Source organism: Oncorhynchus gorbuscha, linkage group LG10 (assembly GCF_021184085.1).
Source record: "Oncorhynchus gorbuscha isolate QuinsamMale2020 ecotype Even-year linkage group LG10, OgorEven_v1.0, whole genome shotgun sequence".
Lineage (NCBI taxonomy): Eukaryota > Metazoa > Chordata > Actinopteri > Salmoniformes > Salmonidae > Oncorhynchus > Oncorhynchus gorbuscha.
The window spans coordinates 25736219-25752853 of record NC_060182.1 but is presented as its reverse complement, the minus strand read 5'-3'; the positions used below and the strand labels follow the sequence as shown (position 1 = coordinate 25752853).

Sequence of the window (16635 nt, the reverse complement as noted above, 5' to 3'; positions counted from 1 at the left end):
AGAAAGAGAGAATTAGAGAGAGCACACTTAAATTCACACAGGACACCGAATAGGACAGGAGAAGTACTCCAGATATAACAAACTGACCCTAGCCCCCCGACACATAAACTACTGCAGCATAAATACTGGAGGCTGAGACAGGAGGGGTCAGGAGTCACTGTGGCCCCATACGAGGACACCCCCGGACAGGGCCAAACAGGAAGGATATAACCCCATCCACTTTGCCAAAGCACAGCCCCCACACCACTAGAGGGATATCTTCAACCACCAACTTGGCCAGGGTATGCTGTATGCCATGTTTCATGTCACACGCAGAGACCTTTTCATGCAGCTGTTGATGGCCCTAGACATGAGGTGGGCAACTCCAGTCCTCGAAGGGCCTGATTGGTGTCACACATTTTCTCCATCCCTATGAAACGCAGCTGATTAATCAAATTGCATTCTAAACTGAAGATCATGATTAGGTGATTATTGGAGTCAGGTGTGTTAGCTGGGGCTGGGGCAAAACTGTGACACCAATCAGGCCGTTGAGGACTGGAATTGCCCACCCCTGCCCTAGACATAGTGTTAACCCCTTTCTTGACTCCATCCATCCCTCCTTTCTGAAGACCGAGTGGTGGATGACCTGAACCCGGTGCTGTCGTTCACGCGAAGGGAGGTGGAGTCTCTGCTGCACTTCGTGGAAGAGGAGCCTGACGTGTCACAGGTGCAACTACAGCCCCACCAAGAGATAGAGGCGGGCATCAGACAGGCCTGCCAGCTCTACCCTCACCTTGTCACCAAGGTAATACACCTATATGCACATCTATAAACACACACTACATCACAGGCCTGCCAGCTCTACCCTCACCTTGGCACCAAGGTAATACACCTATATACACATCTATAAACACACACTACATCACAGGCCTGCCAGCTCTAACCTCACCTTGGCACCAAGGTAATACACCTATATACACATCTATAAACACACACTACATCACAGGCCTGCCAGCTCTACCCTCACCTTGGCACCAAGGTAATACACCTATATACACATCTATAAACACACACTACATCACAGGCCTGCCAGCTCTACCCTCACCTTGTCACCAAGGTAATACACCTACAGTGCCTTGAGAAAGTATTCGGCCCCCTTGAACTTTGCGACCTTTTGCCACATTTCAGGGTTCAAACATAAAGATATAAAACTGTATTTTTTTGTGAAGAATCAACAAGTGGGACACAATCATGAAGTGGAAAGACATTTATTGGATATTTCAAACTTTTTTAACAAATCAAAAACTGAAAAATTGGGCATGCAAAATTATTCAGCCCCCTTAAGTTAATACTTTGTAGCTCCACCTTTTGCTGCGATTACAGCTGTAAGTCGCTTGGGGTATGTCTCTATCAGTTTTGCACATCGAGAGACTGACATTTTTTCCCATTCCTCCTTGCAAAACAGCTCGAGCTCAGTGAGGTTGGATGGAGAACATTGTGTCCCACTTGTTGTTGATTCTTCACAAAAAAATACAGTTTTATATCTTTGTTTGAAGCCTGAAATGTGGCAAAAGGTCGCAAAGTTCAAGGGGGCCGAATACTTTCGCAAGGCACTGTATATACACATCTACAAACACACACTACATCACAGGCCTGCCAGCTCTACCCTCACCTTGTCACCAAGGTAATACACCTATATACACATCTACAAACACACACTACATCACAGGCCTGCCAGCTCTACCCTCACCTTGTCACCAAGGTATATACAGTTGAAGTCGGAAGTTTACATACACCTTAGCCAAATACATTTAAACTCAGTTTTTCACCATTCCTGACATTTAATCCTAGTAAAAATTCCCAGTCTTAGGTCAGTTAGGATCATCCCTTTATTTTAAGTATGTGAAAATTCAGAATAATAGTAGAGAATAATTTATTTCAGCTTTAATTTCTTTCATCACATTCCCAGTGGGTCAGAAGTTTACATACACTCATTTAGTATTTGGTAGCATTGCCTTTAAAATGTTTAACTTGGGTCAAACTTTTCGGGTAGCCTGCCACAAGCTTCCCACAATAACTTGGGTGAATTTTGGCCCATTCCTCTTGACAGAGCTGGTGTAACTGAGTCAGGTTTGTAGGCCTCCTTTGCTCGCACCAGCTTTTTCAGTTCTGCCTACACATTTTCTATGGGATTGAAATCGGGGTTTTGTGATGGCCACTCTAATACCTTGACTTTGTTGTCCTTAAGCCATTTTGCCACAACTTTGGAAGTATGCTTGGGATCATTGTCCATTTGGAAGACCCATTTGCGACCAAGCTTTAACTTCCTGACTGATGTCTTGATATGTTGCTTCAATATATTCACAATTTTGAAGTGCACCAGTCCCTCCTGCAGCAAAGCACACCCACAACATGATGCTGCCGCCCCTGTGCTTCACGGTTGGGATGGTGTTCTTCGGCTTGCAAGCCTCCCCCTTTTCCTCCAAACATAACGACGGTCATTATGTCCAAACAGTTCTATTTTTGTTTCATCAGACCAGAGGACATTTCTCCAAAAAGTATGATCTGTGCAGTTGAAAATCGTAGTCTGGCTTTTTTATGGCGGTTTTGGAGCAGTGGCTTCTACCTTGCTGAGCAGACTCTCAGTTTATGTCGATATAGGACTCGTTTTACTGTGCCTGTTTCCTCCAGCATCTTCACAAGGTCCTTTGCTGTTGTTCTGTGATTGATTTGCACTTTTCGCACCAAAGTACGTTCATCTTTTGGAGACATAACGCTTCCCCTTCCTGAGCGATAGGACGGCTGCGTGGTCCCATTGTGTTTATACTTGCGTACTATTGTTTGTACAGATGAAAGTGGTACCTTCAGGCGTTCATCCCAAGGATGAACCAGACTTGTGGAGGTCTACAAAAAAAATGCTGGGGTCTTGGCTTATTTCTTTTGATTTTCCCATGATGTCAAGCAAATAGGCACTGAGTTTGAAGGTAGGCCTTGAAATACATCCACAGGTACACCTCCAATTGACTCAAATGATGTCAATTAGCCTATCAGAAGCTTCTATAGCCATGATATCTTTTTCGTGAATTTTCCAAGCTGTTTAAAGGCACAGTCAACTTAGTGTATGTAAACGTCTGACCCACTGGAATTGTGATACAGTGAATTATAAGTTAAATAATCTGTCTGTAAACAATTGTTGGAAAAATTACTTGTGTCATGCACAAAGTAGATGTCCTAACTGACTTGCCAAAACTATAGTTTGTTAACAAGAAATTTGTGGAGTGGTTGACAAACTAGTTTTAATGACTCCAACTTAAGTGGATGTAAACTTCCAACTTCAACTGTATCTATATGCACACCATACTGTATTATACACTCTACCCAAACCTGAACACCAAGGTTAGAACCAAACTAGATAGACATATCTATATACACACATCTATACTGTCTAATCATAAGTTGATACTTATCCAAATGATACATACATCTAGCTCGCTGAATCCTGGACAGACTCTGTCTCAACCCATCATTTCCACATTGAACTCTCACTGTCATCAAAATGCTACTTTACTAACACTTCTATCCAGACTTATAACCTACATGATGGCATATTATACTTAGAGAGCAATTTCACTTAAACTATTCTTCATGTCTGTCTCTCCAGCAACCCTTTCACCATGAGTCTCTCCTGATGGAGCGACAGGGGATGAAACTCACCAAAGCGGAGAAGAAGGCCGCCAAGAAGAGCTACGAGGATGAGAAGCGTGCATCGGTGCCCTACACGCGCCCCTCTTATGCCCACTATTACCCCGCCAGCGACCAGAGCCTCACAAATATCCCTGCCTTCAGCCAGCGCAACTGGTGAGATGGTCCCCTGGTCCCCAAAGACGTACACCTTTTCTCAGTAACAATACTACAGTTGCATACAGTCAATCAAATGTATTTTGTAAAGCCCTTTTTACATCAGATACCCAGAATAGCAAACAATGCAGAACTAAAGTGTGTAGAAAAACTCCCTAAAAGAAGAAACCCAGAACAACAGGTCCAGGAGAAGGTAGCACTCCTGGCACGGTTCCATGAAGAACTAGAGAGAGATCCCTAATGTGACACCAAGTTTTGAATTCCAAAGTTTGAACTGTTGATAAAATCTTTAACCCTCCACTCTCAATTCGGACTGTCTATACCCCACCATGTCATCTTTCCTCTCCCTTACCCCATTTCAGGCGCCCACCCCCCCGACAAGATGAGAAGCCGGTGGCCAGTGTTCGCCCAGTTCAGTCGACTCCAATTCCCACGATGCCTCGCCAGGCGTCTCACAGCTCTGCCCCCACAGCAGACACCGAGTCCAGCCCGGGCTTTCCCGTCAACTACCTGCAAAAGGCGGGCGTATTCGTCCAGAAGATCATCACCACCACAGATATCGTGATACCTGAAACCAACAGTTCAACTGATGTTAAGGCCAGAATCAGTGCAGGAGAGAGCATCCACGTCATCAGAGGAACGAAAGGGACCTACATCAGGACTTGTGATGGGAGGATATTTGCCATCCGCACTGCAAGCAAGCCCAAGGCAGGGGAAGAGAACTCAGCTGCTGCACCCAAAGGTAGCAATCCCAACTCAACCTTTAGTCAGTATCGTTTTTACTCATTTGGTACATATGGATCTGTTTTTATCCAGTGCTGATGGTTTCGTTTAGTCTAGAGAAGTATCTGACCCGTCTGTCTTACCTTCCCTATCTCAGACACCCAGAAGGTATCGGAGGAGGCCTCCGCCAACGGCTGTGTGGCTCGCCTGCTCTCCCCCGACAGCCCCGAAATCCTGAGTGAACTCCAGAGGTACGAGGCTTCAACCAGAACCAAGGCCCAGCATCAGCAGGGCTCCAAGGCTTCGTCTGCAGGTGCAGCGGCTCCACAGGAGAAGGCGCCGGCAGAGAGCAACAATGGCAGTAGCATGACTACCCATGCCAAGCCCTGGAGCGATGCCTCCGCCCCGGCCAAGCCCAGCACAGATGCCATTGCTGCCCTGGGCCTGAGGGGCACCAAGCGCAAGGCCTCCACCCCGTCCAACGTCGAATGGGCCATAAAAAAGCAGCCGGCCCCCAGCAAGCGGACCTCGGCCCAGTTGCCCCCCCAGGCTTTTCCCTTCGCGGCGGGCTATGACCTCCCACCCATGGGCCTCGACCCAGCAATGCTGGGCTCCATGGGGCACCCCATATTCATGGGGGCCGGCTTGCCGTACTTCCAGTCCCACAGCCAGCAGGGTGACCACCGTCTCATGTTCCCCATGACTCCCGACCCCTTCGGCTTGGGGGGCGGCACCCTACCTAGATCCTCCTCCACCATCACCTCCTCGGCTGCCCCTGACTCAGCCTCCCTAGCTCCCTTCATGCTGGGTGCTGGTATGGCTGGCATGCTGCCCCCAGGTTTCCCCATGTCCTACGGCCAGTCCCTGTGCATGTATCCTAACTTGCTGTACCCCAGGGAGCTACCGGCCGCCACCCCAGGCCCCGCTGGCTCCAGCTTCTTCTCCCACTTCCCCTCCTCCTCTGGCCTGATAGGGGCAGGGCTGGGTCGCTCTGATGCCCACGGCTCAGCAGAGAACGCCGGTGGAAGCAGCTCAGACAGCAACAACGACGATGAAGATGATGATGTCTTTGAGGTGATGGGACAATGAGAGCCTCCAACTGTAGGAAAGAGGCATGTGGGTTGTAGGGGACAGTTAGTGGAGTTGCTGGGGCTAGGAAAGCTGAAGAGAATGGGAAGGGACAACCAAGCCCACCTCCTCCACTAGACCTATTCCCCATCCTAAATGCAACATGCACACCTTTCAAAAAACGAGAATCTGTGTTGGAATATAACAGACTGGACAAAGCACCAAATCCTTATGCTGAATATCTTATTTAAACATTTTTAAAAAGGCAAATCTGAACTTATGTGATGAAGAAAAATGAACTTGGGGCTTCCAAAATGTTGTCCTGTACTGGCTTTTGCAAATCACTGAAGCAAGAGACTGCTGGGTTTGGACCTGCAAACCACTTCTTTGTCTTCTATTTTTTTTTTTTTCCCAGCGGTTGATGACAGACTAGGTTAATAACTAACTGACAATAGACTTGAGTTAATATGTCAATTTTATATACGTAGTTGGTAGTAATTATTGTTCATTGTCATATGTTACTGAATATTATTTTATATAGTAGTCGTGCTCTAAACATGTCACAACTGTTTTCAAAATCGATTTGATTTGCCCTTGAATTTACTGCGTTTCGTTTTTCAGAAAATTGACTACTTGAGACTCAATTCAAAGAAACAATTAGGCTCTTTGTTGGGTGAAAAATTAAGTCAAAAACCTTAAACTCAAAGAATGTACACTTATTTACGACTTTAATGCAGACCTTGGGGACAGGCATCACACTTGTGAAGATCTGATTTCAATTTTTGATATGTCATCTACATTTTTCAAATGTACACATCTTCTACAGGCGACGATGTGAAAACTGTGATCTTGCTAAACTCCAACTGTCCGAAGGGAGCTGAATTGAAAATGCCTTGCCTCTGTCTCTCTGAATGTTACCTAGTGGGAGTAGAGAAACAGTGAGACGGGCAATCCTAGGACCTGGATCTCACCCATAGTCTTACTGTAGCTTTGCTAAGTGATACAAATATAACCCATGAACCCTCTGGTGGTCAGGTGGGTCACCTGTCTACTTCTCTGTCTGTTTCTGCATTATGTACCCAAGGGTTCTAGAGTAGAGAACTTCTGTCATAATGACTCGCTCTGCCTTGTGGATAGCATGAACACTCATTTTCAGTTCCTTTTTCTCATCTTTGGCGTATGTGATTTCAACGGAAAAACAAACAGGGTTCAAGAGATCATTGTCAAACCAAAATAATTTGAGAGGAGTCAAAAATAGCTGTGCCAAAAAAAAGTACAAAAAGCAACCAAACATCACCGTCAACTGCTATTGGCCTAGAGAAGAGGGTTTCTTTCCCTAATTTGATCACAGTTTTGTCATTATAGACTTAGTGAGCTCATTGTAAAGATGATGCTGGCTTAAGACTTCACTGTGTGACAAAGTACCGGGACTTTGATTTAGAGAGGGGGGAGGTCTGTGACCTGGTTCTGTTTAATAAACAACAGAACTTTTCATTTCTGTTACTGCTGACTGTTATTACCCCCCTCATTACATACGTTGGCCGCCTACTGTCTCATGCCGCATTTACGTGCTAGTCGGAACTAGGAAGCTCGGGAATGTCCAACTTGCTAACTGGTTGAACGCGGCATGTGTATAACTACAACCAATTAGCAAGTCGGGAAATGTCTGACTTTCCGACTAGCATGTGAACGCGGAAACTACCCAACACTTTGGGAAGAGGGAAGCCCAGCCCACCACCTCCACCAAGTCCCTAGCCTTGTCTCTTCAGCAAGAGCTTTAAACTCCAGTTATTGAGTTTATTATGAGACCCTTACATCATCAGACTTGTTCATCTTTTCATACCATACTTAAGGTGTTAATTGACCTGTTATTTCTATTTTTTTATGTACCACTTTTATTTATGACAGTGCATATTTATTCATTCCTTTTTTTGTTCTGTTTTTGTAAGGGAAATGTTTTATGTTCGTTTACTAGAACACGTTGATTCTTGTTACGTGACTTGAGAAATGCTATATACGTCTGAATAGACATCTGACCCATAAGTGTGTGAATTTCAGGACCAACCAGTCAAGGTGGTCGAACCACTCATTAGCAGATAGCAAATGTAATCCAGTACTTTTGTTTAGTTTTTATTTATGTTCATATCATCCAGATGTTCATGTGAATCTATCTGTCCTAATTGCAAATGAAAGGTAGTTCTCTCAGTATTCATTCATCTTAACTTGTTGAACCAACTGTTTTTTTTTCATAGATTTCTACATGAATGTAAGTATTTATTTATAAATCAATTCAGTCGGTGACCAACTGACTCTCTTAATTCCAGTTATTAAAGTCAAGCTGCTGTCTTGGGGAGAATGGCTGGAAGAGCCTGTATGTAGTTAGTGAATGGACATGTAACAATGGATAGCTTTTAGATAAAGAAAATTTAGTTTCTAAATAAAATAAAATCATGTTTTGAATGGAATTTAAATTTAATTTACTTTGATAACAGTTACTCTAATGACACAGATTCTCAAGCACTAGTTGAACATAAGTAACACTTTCACTAAACTGATGTCCTTTTCAACTTGGTTGGGGGGGAATAGACACTGTGTCTGAAACTGAGCATATAGTCTAGAGACGTCCATCAGATGACATTACCTAAAATCAGATGAAGAGGGCAAGATTGACTATAGCTCACTCAATCTCCTGTCCTAGACGACAATCCATAGCAACAGGTTCAAACAAAACTGATATCGTTACACAGAGACTGGTGTACTGTTCTGTATTTAGAATGAATTCATAGTTGTATATTGCATGCTTTTAGTGTTTGTATTAGCTTTGGTGACATGAGCTGTCTGCAAGCCGATGATTGCATGTTTTGACTACAAAACTGAAATGATTTACATAGACTTTACCAATCATATCTTAAAGTAACTGTCCAGTGTTTCCAGATTTCTGACATTTATTTTTAACCTTTATGAAAATAAGAATTTGTTCTAAATTAAAATGTTGGCCTAGGAACAGTGGGTTAAATGCCTTGTTCGGGGGCAGAACAACAGATTTTTACTTTGTCAGCTCGGGATTTGATTTGGCAACCTTTCGGTTACTAGTCCAACGCTCTAACCACTAGGCTACCTGCCACCCCCATATATGACCTATATAGTTTATTCATATTGCATAGAAATGACTTATAATTAACTACCATATTACTTAATTACAATTTTTTGGAAGGATAATTTAAGTATGTTAAAATCAGCTTTTCTATGTTGGAATGGTGTGGGCATACCCCAACAACAGAATGGTGTGGGCATACCCCAACAACAGAATGGTGTGGGCATACCCCAACAACAGAATGGTGTGGGCATACCCCAACAACAGAATGGTGTGGGCATACCCCAACAACAGAATGGTGTGGGCATACCCCAACAACAGAATGGTGTGGGCATACTCCAACAACAGAATGGTGTGGGCATACCCCAACAACAGAATGGTGTGGGCATACCCCAACAACAGAATGGTGTGGGCATACTCCAACAACAGAATGGTGTGGGCAAGTAGACTGCTGATTGGCCAGCTCATCCTCTATGAGGAAATGTTTGTTTGTGATACAAGTTTGAGGTGGTGTTTTAAGTGTTTTTTTGGCCACTGTATGAGTTAACAATATGAACTTTTAAATGTGCGATTTTCAATGGACAGTTGCTTTAATTACTTACAAGCCTTAGATTTCATCATTAGCTATGCAAGCAGAGTCTGTTAAATTGTATTTAAAAACAAGTGCTTTTATCTTCTCATTATGATAATACTTATTTGAAAAACAAATACGAATTTAAATGGACCCAACATACAGTATCTTAACATGTGAAAGGAATTCCATGATGTCTGCTTATTCCATGAAACTTGGCCATAGTGGACTGGATGTCACTTGACTTGTTTATCGCTCTTTGGTGTTGTAGCTCTGTGTTGCCCTCTGATCTATTCTGTAATGTTTTAACGCCTTGGGGAATGGTAGGTGCAGGCAGAGATCTGGGAATAGCTATGATACACTGCCCTGGTTCTTTGGCTGAGTTTGGGTCTTCTTACGTGTCCTAGTAGCTTGGATATTCATGTTTAAATGTTTGAAGGATTTCAGCGTTTGAGTTGCCTGCCCTTGGCCTTTACATAAGTCAAGCATTCACATGTATTTGGTTCAGTCAAATTGTCCCCTCGCTATCATTGCACACTCATGATTTAACCTCACTGTACCAGTGGTTTGTCTTTGATTCTGTAGAAGCAGAGCTGTTATTCTGAGAGAATTTGATCAATATGCAAAAAGGTGACAATGACATTTGAAACACACATCAGAGCAGTACAGTTGTGTCCAGCGTGTGGCTAGCACTTTTTTACTCCATAAGCAAAATTCCACCTTGGCATCCCAGATCCTTGCATGTCTCATCTGGGTCTTTTAGTCTCATGTTTTCAGCACTGTGAGTGGACAAGGTCATTTTAATAGTGTTTATTTTTCACATGATTGTGTTGTTTAAGGGTGTGTACATTTGTATGGATGTCTTCACAGAGGACAGTTTCCAGTTTGTTTCAAGTTTTATTAGTCGTATGTACGGGACACGTATACTTTGTCCACAAAATGCTTACTTGCATACGCACCATTGTTCTAAGCTAGACAAAGGTCACTCACTTGGGCTTCTGTGGGAGCCAACCATTACCCACTTTGCATTTTCTGCCAGTTAGCTATTAACGTTATCTTAGTTTGATTTCCAATGGTGGAAAAAGTACCTAATGGTTATACTTGAGTAAAAGTAATAGAAAGTTACTCAAGTAAAAGTTAGTCACCCAGTAAAATACTACTTGATTAAAAATCCAAAAGTATTTGTTTTTAAATATACTTAAGTATCAAAAGTAAATGTAATTGCTAAAATATACTTAAGTATTAAAAGTAGTGAAAATATATATATATATATTTTAGATAGCCAGGGGCACACTTAGACATTATTTACAAATTATGCATGTCTGTTTAGTGAGTCCGCCAGACCAGAGGCAGTAGGGATGACCGTGTGTTCTCTTGATAAGTGTGTGAATTTCACCATTTTCCTGTCCTTGATTTCAGACCAGATTTTGCCAGTGCTCCATCTGTGGTGTTTGATTCTTGTTGCATTCTGATGTCAGGGTTTTGTCTTTTTTTAAGTCTTGAGAAATGTGAATTATTTTTTTATTGTGGAAATTTATTACTGAATAAAATGCATGTGTATGTGGTTTTCCAAGTATTGTTATGCCTCTTGAATCGATGCTTGAGGAGCGAGAACATTTTGAATACATGTCAGTTTGAATCCATTTTCATGTTATCCATGCCCCATAGGCTGCCCTTTCCACATGGAGCTCAGGGATCTAGCAACAACAAAAAACTATGTTTCCCATAATCAACTAGTGCACCAAACTGGCGTGACTTGACGCTTCGTGTGTGTTGGTGACGGTGGCACTGGCAGCGCAAGCGTTGTTGGTCAGTGTGAAATGCTGGGAGTGCCTCACAAGACAACAAATATTCCCGAATAAATCTGTTGCTTTATATCGGAATAACGTTGAAGTAACCCAAGAGACTTCTGACATTCTGAAATCGTAGTGACTCAATTAATTTCGCGTGAACCTCTAATTGTTTGCCTCGACAGCATTGCTTTGACGGCCTGTTGCTTGCTAGCTAACGCAGGAAATCCTCTAACGTTAGCTAGCTGGTGGACTAATTTGATCTGTGTGCCGAGGCGAGAGAAAAAAGGAGCTGGTACTGTTTCTTTTTTGTCGTTTTCGTAGTTATACAACTCAAACCCGTTTATCAAATGGGTTCATTAACTATAATGGCGGATTTAAAACATCGTAACAGTATGACTTCTTCCTTAGCTAGTTAGCCTAGCTAACTACTTATTCCACAGTGCTTGCTAGCCAGCAAGCTGATGACGTTTATTATGTAGCTAGCGTTTGCTGGTTGAAGATCTGGGAATTTTTGGTATGATTTCTAAAGTCAAGTAGCTATTTACTAATTGGGAAGTTAAATTGTATGTAAACTTTGAGGATGACACCGTTCAATGTCAATTGAGCGTAATTGGCATGTTGCTAAATGTGTCGGCTAGCTTGCTAATAAGTTATCTAACGTTTGCCCAACTACTCTTATCTAATCAGAAACAAGGTAACTTCAGCAAAGTCCATAGCAAGGAAGGAAAGTTGCTCCATCAAGTGTTTTGAACAGTGCGACCATAAGGTTGATTTAAACCATTAATTAGCATTGATTAATCAGATTATTTCCCGGATGATTCTTCACTATAGAGAGTGGATGTTGTCTGGTTCCGCTGATTTCGTTTGTTATTCTTGGCACTGCTAAAAAAAGAAGGGGAAAAAAGGCCAGCACGTGAGAAATTGCCGGTCAGACAAACTTACTCATTGGCCCTTGCTCAAGACTAACAGACAACACAATGAATCGCTATCTGCCAGTTGCACGACAGCACTTCTTTGGCGCATTAGCCAATACGAGCGTTGTGGTGAAGTCCATAAGTGCCATAGTGCTCCTTCTGTACCTGCTCTCATGGGCAGTTGACACTCCATATGCCCTGGGCGTGACACCTGGCTACCTCTTCCCCCCTAACTTCTGGATCTGGACCCTGGTGTCCCATGCCGTGGTGGAGCAGCATGTGTGGGGAGTGGCAGCCAACGTGGGGACTGTTATGGCCTGTGGCCGTCTGTTGGAGCCTCTGTGGGGCGCCTTAGAGCTGCTCATCTTTTTCACTGTGGTCAACATCTCTGCAGGCCTCCTGGCTGGCCTCTCCTACTTGCTCACGTATGTCGTCACCTTCGACCTGGACTACCTATTCGCGGTGCGTGTCCACGGGACACCAGCCTTCCTCGGGGGGGTGTTGGTGGCCCTTAAGCAGACCATGGGGGATACGACGGTGCTGCGGGTTCCCCAGGTGAGGCTCAAAGCTGCCCCGGCGCTGGTCCTCCTCTGCTTTTCCCTGCTCTGCCTCTCAGGCCTGCTGGAGAGTGCTGCCCCACTGGCGGCCTACAGCTTTGGCGCCCTGGCAGGCTGGGTCTACCTGCGCTTCTACCAGAGGCACAGCCGGGGCCGTGGCGACATGTCAGATCACTTTGCCTTTGCCTCCTTCTTCCCTGAAGTGGTACAGCCGGTGGTGGGGCTGCTGGCTGGCCTGGTGCACGCAGCCCTGGTGAAGATCAAGGTTTGTAGGAAGATGGTAAAGCGCTACGATGTGGGGGCACCTTCCTCCATCACTATCAGTCTGCCGGGGACGGACCCCCAGGACGCAGAGAGGAGAAGGTGAGTGCTCTAGAGGCCCAAATAAACACAAACACAGGCATCCATTTACCAAGAGTTGTTTACCTCATGCTTCATTTTCTGGTTGACACACATGCAAGCTATCATACTCATGTCCTTGTTTACATAGATGGCAGTTAAGCCTACATACTGTATCATCACACATGATTTTGTGTTGCTGCCTTGCTATGTTGTTGTCTTAGGTCTCTTTATGTAGTGTTGTGTTCTCTCTCATGTCGAGGTGTGTTTTGTCCTATATTTATGTTATTATTATTTTATTTTTAATTTAAGTCCCAGCCCCCGTAGGAGGTCTTTTGCCTTTTGGTAGGCCATCATTGTAAATAAGAATTTGTTCTTAACTGACTTGCCTAGTTAAATAAAATGATGATCGTCTTACAGGCAGTTGGCGCTGAAGGCCCTAAACGAGAGATTGAAGAAGGTGGAGGACCAGTCGACCTGGCCAAGCATGGACGACGAAGACGATGACAATGAGGATGAAGTTCGGACCGACACTCCCCTGCTCTTGGGACAGGAGAGAACGATGCCAGCAGGGGGGTCTAGCGGCTCCCAGAACACCACGGGACAGGAGTCCAGCATCATCAGCTTTGAAGACGCCCCCTCCCGCTCATAACAGACACACTGATACACACTCAGTCATGCTTAGTTTTGACTAGCATACACTACAGTGACTACACATGCAACACATTAGCCCTAGCAGTTTGACACATTGTCAACATTGTCAGGCCTATCAGTTTTACGGTCTGACTCCCCAAAGTTGTATACAAATACCATCACAGACCCATCGCTCCCCCGGGCTCACCCTAATATGTTAATTGAAACGTTAATGCAATGTACAAACATATTGGTTGGACTCTCCCTACCAACCACTTTGCGTCTCTCCTGAATAAAGTATTGAATGGGTGCACAAAGTGTTTCGTAAAGCTCTTTTGCCACAAAAGACAGCTGCTCCACACCTGCTACTCGTCTGGCTCCCAGATTTTGTGACTGAGACACTTGGACTGGAGCAAAGACTCTTGGCAAACTCCCCATCTGTTGCTATGTGTTACTATTATCCCAGAGTAAGCTTTCAGCAGACGGACTGAGATTCTCAGCGGTTTTCTAGGTCATCCTTTTGTCCTGATGGGTTTTCCATTTTCAAGGTCAAATACGTCTTTTCTCTGGTCCCCATCACTGAAAGACTGAAATTAATCTAGGTTTACCCCACAGCTGTTTTACCGCTGTTAGATCTTCTGTTTTCAAATGTTTTCTAAATTTGTGGGAAACCTGATAATTTGACAAGTTGCTCTGTGGATGATGATGCGTTTCCTGTACCTGTTTTGAGGGGTTTACTTTTGCTCTGAATACTTGAGGTGATTTTCAGAATATCAACTACTCTGAGTCAGAGTTGGATTACTAGATGGGGAACCATAGCCATAATAGAATAAAGGGAATGTGGATGTGTCTTCCTCTTTGTTCATACTGTTGATTTGAGTTCTGTCAGAATATTTAGTTCTGGCCAGAAAGTTTTGTGTGTGTTTGGATTTAGGTGAATGAGTGTGTAACTGGGAGAGGGAGAGCACTAGATTGTTTACACAGTGGCTTCCTGTAATTTCTCACTGGTTTGCCCTGATAAAGTTCAGCAGCTTTTGACAATGACAGTAATAGTCACCGATGCACTCTTGACAGGCCGCCTTGTCCCTAAGGAACATTTTGTCAATCTCTTGTTTGTTTCTTTGGCTACGTTCACACAGGCAGCCCTATTCACTTTTTCTTCCACTAATTGGTCTTTAACTAAATCAGATATTTTTCAGAGCTGACCTGGTTGGTAAAAACGCAGCTTTAGACAGGCAGCTCAATTCTAAACTTTTTTTTCACTAATTGGTCTTTGGACCAATCAGGTCAGTGCTGATGTGAACAGATCTGATGTGATTGTTCAAAATATCAATTAGTGGAAAAATATCAGAATTTGGATGCCTGTCTAAACGCAGCCTTAATGCAGCCTTTCTAGTTTCTCTTTCTTCCCCTTATTAATCTGTCTCAATGTTGGTTAAGATAAGAACTGCACTCTTAATCTAACACACAATGTATTTATGAGGTTTGTTAACGCTAGTGGCAGTACCTGTTTGTGTGGATTGACTGGAAATGTTTAGGTGTGGTGAATGATGGCCATACTGATGCAGTTCTGTTTAATTTGTTGGTGGTGACTTCAAGGCTTGGTTTTCAGATATTGTCTGTGCACAGGACAGTTTTCCCTGATTTCCACTATTGGTGTATTTCTTTCTACTGTGGCCATTGCAGATTCCTCTTTAGTTTATGATCTATTTGTTTATCTCTATATGAAATAAAATATGATTATATGACATAAATTGTCTTTTTGCAACACTGGGTAGGTAGTACTAATAGAGCACATGTCAGCTGATTTTTATTTAGGCTGCCACTAGATGGAGCAGTTAGCACAGTATGTGATACTCTACAGCTGTTTCATTGTATGTCATGAAGGGCTTTGAACTGACAACCTTTTCCCAGGGGTACTCCATATGTTGCCTTATTTAGGTGACTGTGACTTAGATTGGAATGCCTAATAGAAATAAGCTATTTATCTAGCTTGACTTATTTGTGAAAAGGGTAGCTCAAATTCAAACGATTACCAGCCTACATTAAATCATGTTTTTACCAAGACACAGATAACAGTTAACATAAATCAACATGAGTGTACTGTATTTTATATTGCATTTAAAAAATGATTATCCAGACTTTTTTAAATGGGTGTTACCTATATTTTAGATGACGATTCAGGCTTTCCAGGATGAAATTGGACTTAAATTTACATATATAATGAATGACAAGGGTTCATATTTTAAATTATATTTAAAAGTGATTAGTAATTTAAACAGTTGTTGTGTAATGCCAGTGACCAGTAACACTTAAAACTAGGAACAATAACACGAGTGACAAATCTGTAGACAAGATGGCATAGCTAAAATGGAGGCCACAGTCGCTCAAACCACACTTCTTAAATTCAAAATACATCACTTAATCATGTGTTTTGATCAATTATTTGAAAACAATGTCCTTTCCCTTACTATAAACTGTAACACCAGTGACACATCTTAAGGCCTCACATCAAATGAATCATCCAATTGCTAACGTGCTTTTCAAAACAGACCTGGCTCCAATGAACCTTTGACCCAGGAAGAACTTGCCAAACAAGAGTGCTTTTCAAAACAGCTCTGGCTCCAATGAACCTTTGGCCCAGGAAAAAGTTGCCAAATGGTTGAATCTTTTCAAAATGTTGCATTTTATAAAGGGTAACACCCCTCAGTGGTAACACCAGTGACATGGAATTGAGGGACAGCTATTCACAAAATGATTTTGAATAATGAGTTGATATTTATATATATTTGTTTTTAAGTAGGTCACAACATAAAGCTTATACTTTATTTTGCTTTATGACATTTAAAGTGGGAGAAAAAAACACTTAAAAAATCAAAATATGTCACTAAACATCGACTCTAAAATATATACAAAACATGGTTTGCAATTTAACTGTCTTACATATGTTTTATTAACAATATACTTTGTCATTATCTGAGACTTTTAACTGTTTTTCCTGGTGGTTATGGCTGGGACAGCAAAGCCACCATTTTCGTAGAACGACCCAATGCGAAGGAAGGAAGCATAATCTGTCCACTTCTTGGGTCCTTTCTAACATTTATTT

At 42.9% G+C, this 16635-nt stretch overlaps 2 protein-coding genes across 2 annotated transcripts in view; both read left to right on the top strand.

Annotated features, from left to right (window-relative positions):
- Positions 1 to 8088, top strand: part of LOC124046858 (helicase ARIP4-like) — a 57792-nt gene extending 49704 nt beyond the window's left edge. Inside the window, exons 17-20 of the mRNA XM_046367646.1 lie at positions 609 to 784; positions 3641 to 3837; positions 4200 to 4579; positions 4718 to 8088. Coding sequence (XP_046223602.1) covers positions 609 to 784; positions 3641 to 3837; positions 4200 to 4579; positions 4718 to 5649 — 1685 coding nt within the window. The 3' untranslated portion in view covers positions 5650 to 8088. The remainder of the gene's footprint in view (positions 1 to 608; positions 785 to 3640; positions 3838 to 4199; positions 4580 to 4717) is intronic.
- A 2968-nt stretch (positions 8089 to 11056) lies between these two features.
- On the top strand, positions 11057 to 15283 carry LOC124045758 (transmembrane protein 115-like). Its single transcript, XM_046365340.1, has 2 exons — positions 11057 to 12920; positions 13317 to 15283. Exons 1-2 carry the CDS (start codon positions 12064 to 12066, stop codon positions 13546 to 13548), a joined length of 1089 nt encoding a protein of 362 aa, XP_046221296.1. The 5' UTR covers positions 11057 to 12063; the 3' UTR covers positions 13549 to 15283.
- Positions 15284 to 16635: the final 1352 nt, after the last annotated feature.

Bases quoted from the DNA above. Each gene is read 5' to 3' on its own strand.
- LOC124045758 (XM_046365340.1), top strand. From the start codon at position 12,064: ATGAATCGCTATCTGCCAGTTGCACGACAGCACTTCTTTGGCGCATTA. The intron at 12,921-13,316 runs GTGAGTGCTCTA...ATCGTCTTACAG, and splicing joins CAGGACGCAGAGAGGAGAAG to GCAGTTGGCGCTGAAGGCCC.